The sequence below is a fragment of the Rhamphochromis sp. 'chilingali' genome (assembly GCF_963969265.1).
Source record: "Rhamphochromis sp. 'chilingali' genome assembly, chromosome: 5".
NCBI lineage: Eukaryota > Metazoa > Chordata > Actinopteri > Cichliformes > Cichlidae > Rhamphochromis > Rhamphochromis sp. 'chilingali'.
This window is the reverse complement of record NC_137932.1, coordinates 13,657,918-13,677,742: the sequence shown is the minus strand read 5'-3', so window position 1 is coordinate 13,677,742 and position 19,825 is coordinate 13,657,918. Positions and strand designations below refer to the sequence as shown.

The 19,825-nt window shown below is 40.1% G+C and overlaps 1 protein-coding gene across 2 annotated transcripts in view; it reads left to right on the top strand.

The window, feature by feature from the left end:
- The window catches only part of LOC308397644 (glutamate receptor ionotropic, kainate 2-like), a 64,510-nt gene extending 44,961 nt beyond the window's left edge, over positions 1–19,549 (top strand). For both annotated transcript variants that reach the window (XM_080883656.1, XM_080883655.1), the window contains exons 9-16: positions 264–377; positions 501–707; positions 2,772–2,995; positions 6,387–6,505; positions 7,455–7,672; positions 9,393–9,618; positions 12,886–13,136; positions 17,618–19,549. In XM_080883656.1, the coding sequence (XP_080739782.1) occupies positions 264–377; positions 501–707; positions 2,772–2,995; positions 6,387–6,505; positions 7,455–7,672; positions 9,393–9,618; positions 12,886–13,136; positions 17,618–17,782 (1,524 nt within the window). In that variant the 3' untranslated portion in view covers positions 17,783–19,549. The remainder of the gene's footprint in view (positions 1–263; positions 378–500; positions 708–2,771; positions 2,996–6,386; positions 6,506–7,454; positions 7,673–9,392; positions 9,619–12,885; positions 13,137–17,617) is intronic.
- Positions 19,550–19,825: the final 276 nt, after the last annotated feature.

Genomic DNA, 19,825 nt, shown 5'->3' with positions numbered 1-19,825 from the left:
GTAGGTTTTCGAGCCTATACAGCTTGGAGTAAGACAACATGCATGAAGAGGATGATGTGGACAAAATACTCATTTGCCTAATAATTCTGCACTCCCTGTATATATATATATATTTTTTTTTTTTTAAAGTTAGAACTGAAAGAGGGTGTACTTTATTTTTAGTATGACCTTAAGTATCAAATGTAAGTGGGGGTGATTTGAAGTGTTTCATTTCCCATCTGTAGACAAGAGGATATAAACTTGACTCTGAATTGTTTCAACAGATTGGAACATGGGATCCTCCCAGCGGTTTAAATATGACAGAGACTCACAAAAGCAAGACGTCCAACATCACTGATTCTCTGGCTAACAAATCCCTGCGTGTATCCACCATACTGGTAGACACGGCCGAATGAAAACACTAACAGCAGACATTCACAGTCTCAATTGCACCTGAAAAATATATAATACAAAAATCACAGACTTCTGCACTCCTACAGCAGTTTGTTTTCCCTGTACAGGAGGAGCCATATGTGATGTTTAAGAAGTCAGACAAGCCTCTATATGGGAACGATCGCTTTGAGGGCTACTGTATCGACCTGCTGAGGGAACTCTCCTCCATCCTAGGCTTCCGCTATGAGGTTCGATTAGTTGAAGATGGGAAGTACGGTGCGCTGGATGAGAGCACAGGCCAGTGGAACGGCATGGTGCGGGAGCTCATGGACCACGTGAGTCGGCACTCACCAGGGAGAAGACAACACTCAGTCATTAGAATAAAAAACTATTATAATAATTAAAGCGAAACACTTTCTGCTTTCTATTAATCATATTTTATAATGGTCCACTATTTTTTCTTCATGTATTTTAATAAAGCTACTCTACATTGCAAGCTGATTCAAAACAATAAGAATTGCATCTCTAAATGCTCAAATGGGACTTTTTTTTTTTTTTTAAATCTTCTCATTATTAAGTCATTTGTGTCTTCATCTGCTGGTACAGTCGGAATATTTTATTTCTAAAAGCCAAAATTTATTTTCCACTTAGGCAGAGCAGTCTGCCATATTCCTTCTTGTCCTTCTTTGTCTGAATGAATAAATCTTTGAAATTCTTCAATACCGAACTGAAATGGAAACAGGCTGAAATATTGCTACTGAACAAGCATATGTCTTTAATATGAGATTACAGTGTTAAAATGCTTCTCCTCAGAAATGCAACTACGTGTTGCGTCGACACAGACCTCGACAACCGTGCTTGGTCTGCTTAGTGGAAAGACAGGATATTGATCAGATAAAGGCTCTGTGAAACAAAATGTAATAGGCTGTAAAAGCAAGTAACCTGCCAATGTAGCTATGTGCCGTTTTCTCGTTTTCGGAGTGCTGCCAATCCTTTTATAGACTCAGTTCGTATATCTTCTTTCCTTCCTGCCTTTCAGTAACTATCAATATTTATTAGCTCTAAGTTAAACATACTTAGAGCTGTTTAAGCACACAAAGTAGCTCAGCACAGTAAAAAGAAATGTCAGAGAAGCGAAGACGCACCAGCACACAAGTATGCTTCCAATGCTGTCTGCTCTTTGTGTAGGCTAGACAGTGGGAGTATAAAAAGATAAAGTTTTACTTGGCCTGATATGACCAGTAGCCTACAGTGGCTACCCTTAGGTCATATTCACAAGTTAACTGCTATTGTTTGATGAATAAACTTCTGGGTCCAGTGATCAATGTTTGCCGGCTTCCACTGCAGCCTGCAAGAATTAGGAAAAGGGATAACTGATACCAGGGAATGTGCATTTTAATGCATTTTTAAAATCCAGCAATAGACTATGTCATTATCACCAGTGAGTTTAACATTTTATCAGGCAAGTCCTTTTGTTTGCCTTCATGCAGCCAAAGCAGGCTGGCTACAGCCAAAGCTGTGATTGGTCAGCGCTAATCGAACTACAAATGAACTACAAATGGAAACCAGAAGCCTTTTAGCGCCAAAAATTGTGTCTCTCACTTGTAGATTCTTTGTCCTCATATGCAAATATATCTGTGTTTACAGAGAAGCAATTTAGCAGTTGTTGGGGTTTAATTGACTTGCTTGATTTTCATTGTTTATTACGGTTTATTTATTTATTGTGACCGTTTGTATTATTTATTACAGTTCTGCTTCCACACTGTGTATTACCATAGAAAGCTATCTGACAATTATGACATTTGGTGCTGTATAGGAAGCTTTTCTAAGCCTCAGATATATAGATGACTTCTTATGAGGAAAAATTATAGCAAAAAGCCCTGAAATCTTTCCCCCTGCTGAGATTGGTCGCTTGCTAGTTTGCAAAAGCGACTTTGGCTGCTTGAAACAGAATCTTCAAAAAATCTAGAAACTGTAAAAAAATATATATATATATATAATTTTTTTTACATCAAGTTACGGCTTGGAGCAATTATGCAAAAATACTACAGAGCAAGTGCTGAACTGTGCAGAAGGCTAATTTTCTATTCTGAGGCAACTTGAGGTTGAATTGTTGAAAATTAATCTAATCCTAAGATTGTTGCCCCTTATAAAAAAGGATCAGACATATAACCTGTAATTTCCAGACCAACTCAGCCTCCCACCTAATAATCTAGTCGAAGTAATGATCCTAGCTACGTTTTTTTCCCTCATGTCATGTCTCTGCCTCCTGTACATATTGAGCAGAGCAGCTGCTGACAGAAATCAGATCTTAATTGAATTGGCTGGGATTTTTTTTTTCTACTGGTGAACAAACACCCATCCCCCTATTTGACGTCGCCGCTGTTTTCTCATTGCAGAAAGCAGACCTTGCAGTTGCTCCTCTGGCCATTACTTACGTCAGAGAGAAGGTCATCGACTTCTCCAAGCCCTTCATGACGCTGGGGATAAGTATCCTGTACCGCAAGCCCAACGGCACCAATCCTGGGGTCTTCTCCTTCCTCAACCCCCTCTCGCCTGATATCTGGATGTATATTCTGCTGGCTTGCTTGGGTGTCAGTTGTGTGCTGTTTGTCATAGCCAGGTAACATGTCAACCCCCCTGTTTGCTTCCGTTGCTTGACTTCACTCTCCCCCTCCTGCTTGCCTCCTTTGACTAACATGCAGCAGTTGATGACTTCTGTGATATGAAGATGTGTGCTGAAACAAAAGGATATGAAATCTGCAGTAAACATATAAGAAAGGACCATGGCAGCATTTTTGCCAACATTCGAATGTTTTGGAAAAGTTCACATTTTACCAAAATATAATTGCAATAATGGATTTAAACATGGTCCACATCCTACTATGGTCCTGATAAGTATAGAGCAATATTTCAGGCATATTTGCACAAGCATCAGCAACTGTAAAACCAGCAAACTGATATTTATTGTAAGAAATGTGCAGTAATCTAAGGTACACTGCTGATACTGTACAAATACATTTCCTACAATATTTTAATCGACCTATCCCCCGAAGAAAAAAAAACCCCAGATGCATGACCAACGCATTATGATGTGTTTGTGGGCTTTTCTTCTTCTTCTTTGATCCTGAGAGGTTTTGGTTTAACACACATTTCATCAAATGTTACTGGCAAAATGATCACATGAGAGGAAAGCAGCAACTGTCACCTAAGTTAGTTCAGAATATGCAAATTAAACCCATAGTTATTTGCTCCCACATTTATTCATGGTAAGTAAAAAGCATGCAATCCTATTGATATTATTCTGGTTGCGATAAAAATGACCTTGAGATCTGATATTTCTAATTTTGCTTCTATGAAATTATAATGCGTATATCTGCATCATGCCATTTTTGCACACAATAGCAATACAGAGTCCTTTGCGTCACTCTATGTGACAAAAATATCCAGCAAAGTTTAAATCTTAAGCACGGTGTTCTCTACAGCTTGCTGATCTGGTTCCCTCATAATTACAGTATTGATTGCGCGGCCACCGGATGATTGGCCGATCCTCCAAATGCAGAGTATATTATTTTCTTTCTCAAATATAGCAGGAGTTGTGAGCTTATGAAGTCCAAGTTTGCACAATAAAACACTAAACAGTACATCGTTGAACTGCATCCCACACGTTAACACACTTTTTTCTTTTTCCTAAATAAGCTATCGGATTTCAGGCTCCAGAGAAATACATATCACTCAGTGCATCCTCCCAGCTCTGTTTGCGGTTGAATTGATTTCTCCCTTTATTAACAAAACAAATGGTATTATTTCAGCTCGCAAAACCCTTTTTCATGGTAGAAAATGTCCACTTGCAAACAAGAATAGATTATATAAATTGTATTAGACCGTGTTTACATGAATTGCAGGCTCTTGTAATTTTACATTCCAACTTCCAGATGTCTGTGATTTTTTAAGACACCAAACACAACCTCTTCACTTGGCCTGAGACAAGAAAGGCAACAGATCTATAAAGCCGGGCAAAGTAATTGAATTGAACAGACAGCTAATGGAGGGCGTGCGTTTTGTGTTATTGTGGCCAGGGACAAGCGAAGGGGAAGAGGGACAGGAGTAGGGGAACGGAGAGGGAGAGAGAGGGAAAGCGTCTTTTTAGAATTCTGTGTGCAATTCGACATGTCCCCTGTGCTGGATGTGAGGAGGTGACCTTACGTCCTCGTGTTCCACATCCTCTTCCTCCTGCTGATCGGTGTGCAGAACACGGCCTGCAGGAATACGGGCCAGCTGCAGACAAAGGTCATACAGAGGAGCCATCAAACCTGGTACATACAGAATACACATGTAGACACTGGGAGAAACAAACACTGTCCAATCAAATCTGCACCAGCAACCTACATACATCTGTTGTGTTCTACGATCGGCTGCGGGCTACAGCAATTACGTGCATTGTCTGTGTACAAAAACATAACGAAATAATCAGAAAACACGTTTGACTTTGAGATGCAATCGGTGCAGCCAATGCAAATACCCAGTTGCTACCACATGAAAAACTCACCCACACAGATGTAAAGGCATATTTATGCGCCAGACGCTTGATGCACGCAGGCATAAGTGCATGCGACCACATAAAAACATGCGAGCGCGCTCACTGCATTCTGAACAGCTCTGCAAGGCCATTGTGTTGTTTCAGTTGCCTGTGATACCAAGGAGACAGAGCTCGTTGACATTCCAATAAATCAGGCATCCTGATGGTGTTGACATGAAGAATTATAGCGTGCCATCACAGCCATGTCCACACAGATGATTTTCACTGAACGGAAAATAACTGTAAAGGAAGGGCATTGTGACAAAAATGTTGCCATGTTCCCAGTGCTTGTAAAATAAGAACAGTAATTAGCGTGCTCCAAATGGCACTCATATGTACAGACGGAAAGCAAATTGTAGGAAAACCAAAGTCTTTGGCTGTTACAGTGGGATATTTTTTTGGCACAGTTTGGGTCCCCTGAGAGCATATGGTCACTTTAAATCTATACAAATCTGTTCTGACACATATACGATATATGCTATATAAACACATTTATTCCCTTTCTGTGTCTAAGAGGCACAGCTGACAAATGGCGTCACATGTTCACACAGTATAAAACCTTAAGACTCTGCCTACAGGCTTATTAGCATGCAGTATATCTGGGAAAGGCTTCTCAACACCATTACCTGTCAGGCCCCTCAACTCTGCATAAGCAATGTTCCCTCTATCAGCCACTTCAGCACAAACTCAATCAGTTCCTGATGCTTAACACTAACCCAATCACCTTGTGCTAATGCCATGCCACTTTTGCTTAGGATAATAAATGAGAAATGTCCACAAGTGACCCGAAGACACTGACAATCAGCCAAGGCGGGCAGCGTGTTCAGCAGGAGGAGGTTCATGGGGGAAGCAAAACAATCTGGAGGAAAAAAAATGAAGCGTGGGTTGCTGGGAAGAGAATGGTATAGGAGGATGTGAGGGGATGTGATGTGGGGGATTGCGAGAAAAAGGGAAAAGGAGAAGAACAGAGATTGCTGTTGGGAAACCAGAAGAAAAAAAGGAGAGCACAAGTCCCACGTTGGGGTGTTAAAATAAAATGGTATCCGCAGAGTAACGATAATTGTAGCTGCTGGGGGAAACACTTAAAGGCTCCTGACTAAGTGAATTGAAATGAGCTCCAAAGATCATTACACACAGGGACATTATCACCAGTGACAGCGTTATTCCAGTCTATTGATCCATTCTTACAATAAACTGATACCACTTGAATATGCCAATAAGTCTCGGCAAAATCTCAGCAAAAGCTGAAACGATTTGCTTTCGTCTCCGCAGAAGCGCTGATCCACAAAACAGGTTTTCTACACATTCACACTCCTTCTTCCTGCTGATAATGTTTTCAGATTCATGTCTTTTCAGCCATTTAATCTGTACCACTGAAAACACTGTTCTGTCCTTTTGTGCTGACATGTGTGTCTTTCTGCTCTTTCCCTTATAGGTTTAGTCCTTATGAGTGGTACAACCCGCATCCATGCAACCCTGACTCAGATGTAGTGGAAAACAATTTTACGCTGCTCAATAGTTTCTGGTTTGGAGTTGGGGCACTCATGCAGCAAGGTAGTTGCCTCAGCCTGTGGCTACAGTTGCTTTGTGGAGCTGGAGCTCTCTACACCCCACTGTCCCTAAGGGTTGGGTTTGTTTGTTTTTAACTAAGCCAGAGGCAATAGAGAGAGACCTCTAAAAGACCACACAGAAATTAGAATAAATGTGCATATATTTTAAAATAAATGTAACAGACTTAGGCTCATGGGAGCATGGGCTAAACCCGAATATGTAAACTAGGAACATGTTTCTAAAAACAACAGTTTTACAGCCTTTAGTCCACTTGAGTTAAATTAATGAGAGTGAGAGTGATTCTTGTATAAAATGCATAAAGCGATTCTGTTTGCGAACAGACGTGTTGTTGAGCTCATTAGCTGAAAAAGACTTAAAAATAACATTCGCTTAAAAGTAAAGCTATGTTTGTTACTGTAGCAATGCCACTAATAGCCGAGTGTCCTCTTCTCTTGCCTCTGGCCTATCAGCACCTAGAGATCAGTGGGGTGTGGAGTCAGGATGTGAGGTTACCTTGGGTACATGACTCTCTGGCCTAACCAGCCTGTTACCTCTCCACACAGTACTGCACCATCGATGTTGATGTGTTTAATTTGATATATGAGATTTATGCAAACACCTTGTTCTCTTTGAATGGCACTTTCCGGTAACTCTTGCATTATTTAAAGCACTCCCTTGTGACTGAGACGAGATAATTTCACTTGTTTGAGATCCAACAATCTGCTTGTTTTGAGAGCTCTCTCGAGTGATTTAATCTTGATGCGAGTGGCACATCTGCCTGCGCTGAGAACTTGATGAGTTCTCGAAACAAGCCCGTTTCTAAAGGCGTTAGTCCTCTCTGGTTTTTGCATGTTAAAAATAAACATAATGAGAAGATTGGAATGATAATGACTTGTTGAAATGAATGCATCTTGCTGTTTAACTTTCATTCTTGCCGCCTCCTTCACCCCAGGGTCAGAGCTCATGCCCAAGGCCCTGTCGACTCGAATAGTGGGAGGCATCTGGTGGTTCTTCACCCTCATCATCATTTCCTCCTATACAGCCAATTTGGCTGCTTTTCTCACTGTGGAGAGGATGGAATCGCCCATAGATTCAGCCGATGACCTGGCCAAACAAACTAAAATCCCATATGGGGTGGTGGAGGACGGTGCCACAATGACATTCTTCAAGGTAGCTGGATCTACGACGATGTTTGTGCAGTGGCTCTGTGAATAATGTTATTTTCTCACACATCAAATTTATAATCCTTTTAAGATTTCTCTCCTGGTTGATTTTCCAACACCTGTGTTTGCTGTGCAAATAGCAAACACTCCATGTGCAGTTAATTTGTCAGAAAAATGCAGAAGAGCAACTGGTGTTGAAAGTGCAGCCATTTTTTTTTTAAAGTAGTCAAAGTAATCCACTGAATATTGCACCTGCAAACATCATGCATGGGTTGCAACTGCAGAGAACAGTGGAGTTTATTGTCTTCCTAAGAAGTAGTGCCACATTTATAACTGATTTGCTGGTAAAAATGCAGGAAAATTACTTTCCTAGCCATACAGTTTGTCGTTGCAAACATTTGTGAAAGAATGGTCCGTTCTAAGAGCTCACTGAATTCGACTGTGGTAGTGTAATAGGATGTCACCTTTAGTAGCCTTTGTGAAATTTCTTTTCTCCTAGACATTCAGCATTCAACTGTAAGTGGCATTATTGCAAAGTGGAAGCACTCTGGAACCACAGCAACTCAGCCACAAAGTGTTAGACCACATAAAGTTACAGCTCGCAGAGTGCTAAGACGCATAGTGCTTAAAAGTTGCCAACACCCTGCTGACTCAGTAATGGCAGAGCTCCATACCTCCTGTGGCAATAACATCAGTACAAAAACTGTGTGCCGGTAGCTTCTTGACATGGGTTTCCAAGGCTGAGCCATTGCAGTAGGTAACATGTAGTTGGCCCAGTCCTTGTGCCCATTTCGTACATATATCTGTTTTAAATTATAAATGCAACATTCATCAAAAAGATGTGACTGCTTCACAGCAAAAAAACATACAGTAATTCCCTGGTTGAAAGTGCCTGATGCAGCAGCATTAGGAAGTGTCTGGTAACAATAAATTAAACATAAACCAGATTATATGAATTGCCTCCAGTGAATCATTTGTGCAAAGCTAGGCAATTTCAATTTAGCATGAAGAGCCTCCACCATAAAAAAAAAACACTCTGAAAGGTACTTATATAATGTGAGAATGACAAATACAAGCTATAAAAAACAGAGCTTGATTTATAACAAAAGAAAAGTCGTATTTATGGCTCATCTAAATCACCAGGATTTAAACTTTGAGTTCTTTTCATCATAGAAATATTAATATCATCATTTCATCATATCGTTTTTCAGACATTAAAATGGACCTATGATGCTTTTCCTGAGTTTCTGTGACAGTGTTGGATGATCATTGTAACATGGCCAAAATTGTACACAAACAGCTAAAAAGCTCAAGGTTCATGCTTTGCTACAGACAGGGTTTTTTTTTTTTATCTTGGACATGCGTAATGTCTCAGAGAAGAGATACCCTTGATGGTCATTTCAGGCACCCGGCTTCGAGCACAGCAGCCTCATCAATTTGCAGTCTTCTGTTTGTGACGGGAAGCCAATAAAAACCTTAAACAGAAGGTGGCCGTAAAAGGGGAGGACCGTAAGAACTTAGCAGCTCCTCAAAGCCTCAGAAGAAAATAAATAGGGTTTATTTTTGAACTGTGAGTCATGCAAAGCTATTATAGTCTAGGAATAAGAAAAAATGTGCAGCTGAAAATGAACATAATAGGTCCCAAACACTGTGCAAACAATGATATGATATTTTCTCCTAATACTTCTTAGATTCTCATTCAGATCCCACTCTCTGGTTACTTGCAGAAGACAAAAATCTCTACCTATGACAAGATGTGGGAGTTTATGAACAGCAGGAGGCAATCTGTGATGGTAAAGAACGTGGAGGAAGGCATCCAGCGTGTCCTTACCTCAGATTATGCCTTCCTCATGGAGTCCACTACCATTGAGTTTGTCACCCAGCGCAACTGCAACCTCACGCAGATTGGAGGCCTCATAGATTCCAGAGCCTACGGCGTGGGAACACCTATGGGTAAACGACCTCTGCATCCCCCTGTGTTATAAGCCACTCGGATTAAGTCTGCAGATACTGCAGATACTGTGTGACGCATTAAGGTGTGTTGTGGGAATGATTGAAAGCTTTGAAAAGGGAAAGGTTGATCTTTATCAGCGAGGTCACGGGTATAATGGTTAGACACAGTGAGGTGTAAAAGGTGTAGCTTAATGAAAAGTGAAATGCCTAGAAGGTTGAGTTTATGGATGAAGTTAAAATGACTCACTGCTTCGGCAAGATCTTTCTATTCATGGTGATTTTCTCACAAGATTGTTTCAGAGGCAGGAATGGTGTATCAAACTCTCTTCACAAATACTTTTAATGGTCTGTTTTCATTTTATTTTATGTTCACGTAAGGCAACACTGTGAGTGTCGGTTCAGTGCAATTCCCTTTGACTTACTTGACACCGGCATTAATTTCAGCACTAAACCACAACTAAAAAGCACTTCAGAGAGTATAAAACAAACTCTAGGAGCTTGTTTTCAGAAGCCGCTTTGACCCAGCTCCCATCAAAAATTTTGTATACTGACATTTTATACCATCATTATCCAGGAATGAGGCAGATGAGCTAAAAGTATCACAAAAACAAGTACAATCATAAGAGGTTTGGTGCATTAAAAGCATTGTTTGTCAGGGTTAATCAATGCACAGCTCACAGCTCTAGCGTTCCCAGGGACCCTGACTGAAAGCCGTTGATGGTTCCCATTCAAGTGTCACAGAGGTTAGAGTGGTCCTGACGAGGCCACAGAGAACTCTGCTACCAGCTGTAATGGTCACATCTATCATGAATGATATGAAGGCCATCAAAATACGGAGGATTAATTTTGGCCATCCGCATCTGGACCGGGCTGCCGCTGATGAGTATGGGGCGGTTATGAATCTGCAGGGATGCCGTGATTGCCGTGGCTATAACAAAGCTGAGGGGCTGCTGTGAAATATAGGCCCACTGTGGCTCCCTAAGTGCTGAAGTACTTAGACTGATGTCCTTGAAATGGACACATAGAGACTGGAGCATGGATCACTTCTTTTTTATTTTTTATTCACGCAGTAGTATACTTTATATTTTATATATCATATATATATAGATAGAGAGATAGATAGATAGATGGATAGATATATAAAATAGGAACACATCACTTTAATTCAGCAATAAATGGTTCTGCATTTATATAGAGATAAATATTCACTCTGAAGAATATTACTTCCCACTTTCTTCTTTCTGTCTAATCCTTATATTATTTGCTCAGAAGCCGATTATGGCCTGCAAAAAGATCTTGAGATCGGAATCTCGATGACTTTATTAGTTCAGAAGTAATTTTGGCAGAATATAAAAATTAGTATTTTTTTTTTATTATTATTTTTGATGGTGGCCCTCTCCTTGTGTCCTTTTTCAAAACCATGTGAGCTCTTCAGCTATCACGTTAGCCACCGGCTCATACCTTTTGGCCTCCTGAACAATGTTTAGCAGCTTATTCCCTATAGGGCTTTTACAGCAATAAAGCAGAGCAAGACATAATAACATTTTAACCTTTTAGTGCTAGATGGTTTCCCAAATCACAAATGCTTCATCCACTGCTATCGACTTAAACTGTGATCGCATTAATACTTGAGGCCAGACAGTGTAGGAGTGATGGATGATCTCTGGTGTTGAACATCTGTCAGGTAGTTGTGTATGCACAGTGTGTCAAGCACGGCGCTTTTCCCATTCGCCCAGGCCCCGCTCTCCATATCCTCCTCTCTAAGGACCCATCCTATTAGCATTTATCCAAGGCCTGTTTTGTTAAGCCATCATTAATCATTTGAAATATGAGAGGAGCCTGAATCAGGGGACCCAGATACTAGAGAGATCTCTGATTTTTCAAATGAAGCAGGCATATGTTTCCCACATACATAGTCAATTGCATCTAAGGGGCTGTGCTTTACACGCTTTGCATATCGACCGTATGAAATGCACGGAATATACCGTGTGTTGCAAGTCTGCTCTGGTTTATCATGTCAGTGTACTCATAAGCTCAGCACGGGGAGAAAAACACAAGGTTACAAAATAAGAGAAGAAAAAAAAAAAACAGATGCTGCTCCAAAGTCAGTGGCATTGTGTAATTTTCAGTTTTCTAGTAATGTCTCTTTTGTTAGTCTAAACACAGAGATTTGGAGATGAAAGGATGATGGATGGCATTAGATTAATGATAGATGAGACAGAGGAAGACTCAACTAACGGGGCTGACAGGCAAAACTGTATGAGATCAACAAACAGCATGATGGTACTTGTTACCTGGAGCCTGACTCCGTTCATTTCCTTTGGAGTTCTGGCACAAAATGTTCTCTTCCTTTTTAAAACCATTTCTATTATCCTTGAATTATTTTTTTATTTTTTTTATTTTTTTAACATTTCTTTTGTTTCTTTTAAGTCACTCTTAATTTGCACACGAGGCAAATGCCTGAAATGAATATGTGCACCCAGGCTTCATTATGCATGAGTCCCATAATCGCATAAATACACTAACAAGCTCTTAAAGCAGTGAAAACATGAAACATGAAGGCTCACAGTAAGAATTAATCTTTCTTGGCCCGGTTGAAGCAAAGTGTGTGTGCGCTGCTCCTGGATCAACCCAGCCGTGTGTTGTGGCGCACACGCTGTGGATGGGAGAGGAACATGACCCCACTCGGCTACCCTGCAACGATTATTCCCGCTTTGATCAGGCCAGCGCCCGCTGCGCCTTAATGCCTCGTCGCTAATTCTGGCGCCTTCCTACTTTCTGTGGATTTGAGTTTGCTCAACATGCATCAAAAAACAGCAATGCAGAAACCCAATCATCAATATACACGTATAATCCCAAACACATATGCATCCATATAATGTACCCCTCACTGGGCTCCTCTGTTCATAGGGACTATTTCTGTCATATGAAAGCGTGTGCAAACAGCAGCTAAATTGTGAGAATCGACAGCAGCTCTGCTCCCCCAAGCCAAGTTATTGTTGCCAACTCCCTGTGCATTATAATAAACACACTGCAGAGAGGAGTGAGAATTTTGGAATAGCTCTGTGAATATGGCGGATTAGTGGGATTTGAAGAAGGACTTACAAAAAAACTCTCTCTAAGCGGCTAACAATAACATGACAGGTTATATGATCACATGCAAGCCTGAATGTGTTTCTTACACCCACTAACACAACAATGATGATCCTAGGCACATGAGTATTATCTGTGTTTTCCAGTTTCACGATACGCTTTTTGTATTCGCAGGATCTCCATACAGAGACAAGATCACGATAGCTATTCTGCAGCTGCAAGAGGAAGGCAAGCTGCACATGATGAAGGAGAAGTGGTGGAGAGGCAACGGGTGTCCCGAGGAGGAGAGCAAAGAGGCCAGCGCTCTGGGAGTACAGAACATCGGTGGGATCTTCATCGTGCTGGCTGCGGGACTTGTGCTGTCAGTGTTTGTGGCTGTGGGGGAGGTCCTTTACAAGTCTAAGCAGAACGCCCAGCTGGAAAAGGTACAGGCGCTATTAGAGAAGAGATTTTAGGCTTCTGCTGTAGCGTGTTTGTGTCAAGGTATGGCTGTGTGGCAGGCAGGATGGGGATCTAAATGAAGGACTCGGGGAGTCATAAGTGATCTCAAAACACAGTCTTAATGCTGGTAATTTACAAAGAAAGAGAAGAAGATCCAAATCTCATGGAACACAGAGCCAAGGAAACGCACAAGCATGAGGGGTGACGCAAAAACGAACAGAGGGAGGCTCAGACAAGATCAACATACGCCAGAAGAATAGAAATGGGGAACGGGTGGAAACAGAGCTGAGGACAACTAACACTTAAAAGGAAGTAAAACTGAAAAATAGAGCACATGAGACAAAAGATTAACGAATTAAAAACAGGAGGTAACACATGCAGAAACACAAGGGAGGCAGGAATACACAGGAACTCACAGAATTAAATACGACCCAAATAATAACCACGAACAGAAGTAGATAGGAAACTAAAACCTGAGAATCTAAATATAAAGAAAAATTTAAGAAAAATACAAAACCAAAACTCAAAAGCGGTCTACCTCTCTTGCTCTGCCATTTTAGAAATCAAACTGTAAAAACAAGACACCAAACCCAAGAGACATCAAATGAAAGTGAAATGAAAATTTGTCTTATAGCCCTAAAGTGCATTTTTACAGACCAAGCTTGTTTTTATTTTAACAATTGGCTACTTAAATTGCTTTCACTCTTCATAATGGCTATAGACCTGTGGTGTGGAGACAGAAATCCCCCAGTGCTTTAACCTGTGTGAGTTTTTAGCAGTCAATATTTGCTAAACCAAGCAGGCATTTTCCGAAACTAACTTCTGTCTACGCATGGATAATTTTCTTGCTGATTTTAAATGGGGAAAAATGTTTTACTTGTTTGTTGTTTTTTAGTCATATATTATATTGAATCATCATTTCAATAAATTAACAATTACAGCAACTCCATCACAAACACCAGCATAATAGTATTAAACAAATACAAATCTATTTTAATTCACCATGTATACATAGAGTGCACTGTATCCACAGCTTCTTTATCCCCCTGGTTACGTTTCTGAATATTTTTCAGGCTGTTCTGTTTGTGCTCTATTTTCGTACTGAGCGCACATGATTCATCACACAGTGTGGAGTATGTATTTTAGTGCACTTTAACTCGTGCAGTGATGTTTCCCAATAATTGTGAGAGTCCTTTTGATAGCGTCTGTTAATTATTTACGTCTATAGAATTAGCACAGCGCAGCAGCGTGTTACTTTATTGCAACAGTAATTAGCTTCTTGCTTTTTTTAAGGGCTGCAAAAGTTTCACAGCACATCTTAGCTATCATTAATCAAGAGCTGCAAGACTGGGTCACAATATTCAGATAATTTGCAAATGCCAGAGTCTCTAGGCTGACAAGGTGCTAGTAATTTGCATGCTGACAGCAAGCCTCTCCTTTTTTTACTCCCTGCCAGAGTCCTCCACCCTAACATCACGAGCTTTTTCTCTCTCTCTTTTTTTTAAAACCCTCCTTCTCATTGTTTTTCAAAATTTATTTTCTGTTATCCTTCTTGCCTGTCTGCTTTTGTAATCAGTCTTCCTTCAGACTCTAGAAAATATTTCATTCATATGGCAGACAAATATATGTAAAAAAATGTTGCTAAAAAAAAAACACACCCTAAGCCACCTACAGATATCCATCTCGCACACCTACACACATACACAAACAGAAAAATAATAGCTTCATACTTTAATGCTCCCCCTCCTCTTTTTATCTTCTCCCCTCCTACACTCTTTGAATTTGAATTACATTTTGCATAATCAGAAAAGGAATGTATGAGAATTTGACTTGGCAAAGTTGGTGCCCGGGCATATTGACATTTTATAGGATTTTACACCACATACATAATGCAGGGACAACAGAAGCTCACATTACACAAGTTGCATAAGACTGTGATGTTTTAAAGTGGGTAGCAGTATATTTGGATTTAATCTGCCGAAGTGGATGCTTTGTCCTTTATGCTGTCTCTTTAGGTTTTTCACTTTCATGCCAAATTACAAGTGTTTAATGTTTCTCCCAGAATCCCGTTCTTGGCAGGGTGCAAATGGCTGTGAAACGCTATTTAGACGTTTGTGTGACAGTGACGATTTAAAGGGGGAATCTAGGACATATCAAACCCTTTAAATGAAGGCTTGTTTTCTCAAAATATTCTGTCGAAAAAAGCAAATGAATAGATGCTTCATGTTCTGTAGCTGTTGCGCAGTTACACGATATCAACTGACTCAATGGTTTATTTTATCGCATGTACACATAAAATAAAACTGAACACGTTGACCTTTGTTTTCCCAGAATAGTACCACGAGATCCTTTTTTATTATTTATTTATAACCTCACAAATTATGTTACAGTACTGTGCAAAAGTCATGAGTCCCCCCTTATTTTATATAGTTTGCTTCTAAGAAGCCAGACTTTCATGTGGCTTCCAAGTAATCTTGAACAATAGCACTCTGGGCTTTCTGAAGGTCTTTCAAGTTTTTCTTTCGACAGTGGTTGCTTTTTCACTTAACACTGACTTATGAATCCTACAAGCAGAAAAGAGGCACCTAACCAGTGTTGTGTCTACATATAACAGATAACTTAGCAAAGAACCAAATTTAAATTGCATCTTTAGGCACTTTGGCATTTCTATAGTTGAATTTATGAAAAATACAAAACGTAACACAGTCTGACAGGCATAAAATAGTATTTTTGCACCAATGAGGTTATTCCCAAAGAACTGTTAGCTGAAAACTTGGCATATCAAAGGAAGGTCCAAAGGAAACAGGACAAAATCTACACCAGTACCTAAGAGATGTATGTGGCACTAAATCCTCATCAGAAATGGTCACAGTAAATGGGCAGCTGTCAAGAAGCCATTCTTAAAGAAGAAAAACAAGGAGAAAATGTTGAGGTTTGCCAAATTACACACAATGCGACTGAAAATCAGTGGCAATGGGTCTTACAGAGTGATGAATACAAATTTGAAATTTTTGGTTCAGACATCAGTAGGTAGAGAGAGAACAATAACAGTCTACACGGTGAAAAAGAATGTCCTTCAAGAGGCTATACATGAAGACTGCATAAAGAAATTACAAAACAGCTTGCCTAAGAGAGTTCAGGCTGTGTGAAGAATAACGGTGATCATACCAAATATTGACTTTCACATTTTTCAATACATCACCGCACCTATTTCCCATTTTCGTAGCAAACTTTGAAGAAATGAGGGGCAGCTTGAGACTTTTGCGCAGTACTGTACATACATATGCTTGTCGTAAAACCAACATAAAGCCAATAAATACAAAAGAAGGAGGAGAAACTGTTCAGTTTGGCTAATTTTTTCAAGCTTAAAATAGAATAGAGAAGCTCAGCAATTCCCCTTTGAGTGTATGTGGTGACAGTGGAAAGGAAAAAAAAGAGAAAAAATGAACACTGAGAAACAACCAATAATAACAATTGCTGCTTGGTGGGTTTAGTAACCCCAGATCCAAAATCTGAATGCCAGAGACAGATGGCGAAGGATACAGAGACAGAGAGGAGAGCGGGTAAACTACCAGGGCAAAAAGACACACAGTTGATCACACGCAGTTGTCATCTATATGCATGGGGAGTTAAAGTGAAAGGAGGAGTTCAGTAGATGATGGAAGAGCAGCCTGGGGTCTGCAGCAGTATAACTAAGCGAGGGTCACCTGACCCAACCCCACCTATAAGCTTTATCAAGGAGGACCTGTTTTTTTTAAATCGTGTAAAAAGGCTGTGTGACTTTGAACTCAAACTGGAAGCTGGTTTTACATCTGAAGGTCAGACCTCCTGCTGTACTTTTGGAACCACAAGTAAGAAAAAGGCAGAAAAGGAAACATATTGTACAGCATATAAAAAAGTATTTTCATGTTACACAACATATTAAGGTGAGAGGATGCGCATGGTAAAGCAGTGAAATTGAATTTATGTAGACATCGACTGATTCTGGTAGAATTAAAGTCACTAAATTTAGAATATCCCAGTGATGGTGCCACCTGGTGGTGAAAAAAGGACACTGTGGCAATTACCCAAGAATACTGAAATGTAATGGACAGGTCCATTACAAAAACATGAGTGGAAAATAAAAGCCCTCCCTCATTAAACAACCCTGTAGGTCATTTGTGCAAGCTGTTAAAATGACCTGCAGCTGCACTTTAAAGTTAACTAACCTCTGTCGCCCATGTAAATAAATGCATGTAAAATGTGCACTGGTGTCATCAGCGTTTTGCCACACCAGGCTTACGCTCAAGTCTCCTGGCTAAAAGCCAGCGGTTTCATTGTGCCAAAACCACTCTGCCCGCCTCCTAATGCAAATACTTTCCCCTTTCTTTTAGACAGTAAGAACAAATGATCCACTATGACTGTATATCTCAAGAATGTGTTGAACTTTTTTTTTTCCTTCTTCTTTTCTATTTCCTTCTCGCAGCGATCATTCTGCAGTGCCATGATGGACGAGCTGCGCGTGTCTCTAAAGTGCCAACGCCGTCTCAAACAAAAGCCTCAGCCACCTGTCATCGTTAAGACAGAGGAGGTTATTAACATGCACACGTTTAACGACAGGAGACTCCCAGGAAAGGAAACCATGGCATGAACACTGAATACACCTGGACTACACCCCTCAGTAAAAACCACGAGTGGGGAGACAGGGTTGAATTAATGCTGGCTTAGTTACAGACTGAGTTTAGCAGGGGGGGGGGGACAAAAATTAAAAAAAAATACAAAGAAACAAACAGGATTCCTTTCGAACCCACTTGCTTATGTAGACAGATGTTTCCTGTGGAAATATAGATACCTGAGCAGTGTCACCTCACTGTGACATTCACTTTTTGAAGGGAGATGTAATCGAAGGACTTACTTATGGGTTTGGTTGGTGATATATGTAAAATGACAGAAGAGCCGAGCAATTTTATGACACAACATTTGATTAGTCCACAGTAGAAGTGGACTTAAACATACGCATACACACAAAAAAAACTAATGAAAAAAAATGTATGCACACACACTGACACACACTGACACACACACACTCTCATCTGACACACTTGACAACTGTGCAGAAGGGAAAACTATTGTGACACTTACACCAGATGTAGTTTTTCTGTTGATGTCAATACCCTTTCGTCTTACCTCCATGTGTGTGTGACCCGATCGGTCCCCTCTCCTCGGTGGCTTGAGTTTCTCTCAGATAATTTGAACAAACACTAATCTTACACCAACAAAGGGAACAGTAGTCAGTGCCAAATGGTTTGTTATGAACTGATGTATAAAAGTGATATTTAGTTTTGAGAACCATCTATGCCGACTTTGTCAAATATCCATCGTTTTCTTCTATAATGCCTTTCTCGTGCCAAAGTTCTGCCATTGTAAAGAACTTTCTGCCATGCCTATTATTATGTTCAAAGCCTCTACAAGAAATGTATACTGTCAGAGTCCTTATCCATGTCGGTCCTTGCGCACAGTCTGCAGTTTTCACTCTGTATCAGTTGTTGTTTAAAATGCAGGATTTCTACAAAAATGTTTGTTTTTGTACAAGAACAAAAAGTTTTGTAGTACTTTGTATCATGGTAGCCCCTTCTGTGGACAAAATATGTAGCAGATACCAACTCAGCCCTCAAACTCTGACAACTGGTGGCTATGGGGCTTCAAACTCTGCTGTGTAGGGTTCATCATTCTCATCTTTCAGAGATTCAGTCTTTTGTCTTGCCAGTCTCACGGGGCCAGCTGTATATACTATCTGGAGACGATGTAGTGGATTTTGGCAGGTAAGAAACAATAAAACCAGAAAATGCAACCGTTCTGCTGTCAGTGAGAGTTGGGTAGTCACCATAATGAGTCACCATGAAAGACGTAGTAAAACATGCAAATGCTCTACGTCTAGAAGGTGTTCATAACTGTGGTTGTGTAGCACCAATATACAGCAAAATTGTTATTTTTATTATGAGTTGTTTAATTTTTGTTTGTTTTGTTTTTCCTTTTACCAGAATCAAGTCCTAAAAGTATTATTTCAAAACTAGGGGAAATATTTACAGCCAAAAGTAACACAGATATTGATCTTGAAGAGCCAAAGGAAAAAATACCCTGCAGTAATTTCTTTAACATAAACAAACAAGCTTGATATTGATCTCTTGGATGTGTACACTAACCGAGGCATTTTACAGTTGAAAATTCCACTTTTCTTTGCTGTCTGGTAGACATGCAGTATAATGTGGAATGACTGTTCCTAAATTACCTCACACTGACTATAGCTTTTTTTTTTCCCCTCCCTGCGAATCCTTGCAGCTTATCAGTATGGATCCATACTGGTAAATCTGCTACAAACCTGATTGAGTTGGCCTGATTGATTGATTGATTGATTGATTGATTGATTGATTGATTGATTGATTGATTGATTGATTGATTGCTCTATAAATAATCTGACACTGCGTGAATGACATTCTCAGTCTCAGTATGGCCATGTTTCCAATTCGTTCCAAGGGTTTGTTAATATTTCATGTTGGTATCAGTAAGTTTGATTTATTAATGCATATTCCTGCACCAGAAGGTGAAAAAAATATTGAAATGAGTCCATTTGCATTTTGAAACTGGTTGAAGTAATCTCACGGCACTGTTGGATATTTTTCAGTGCTTTCAGAAA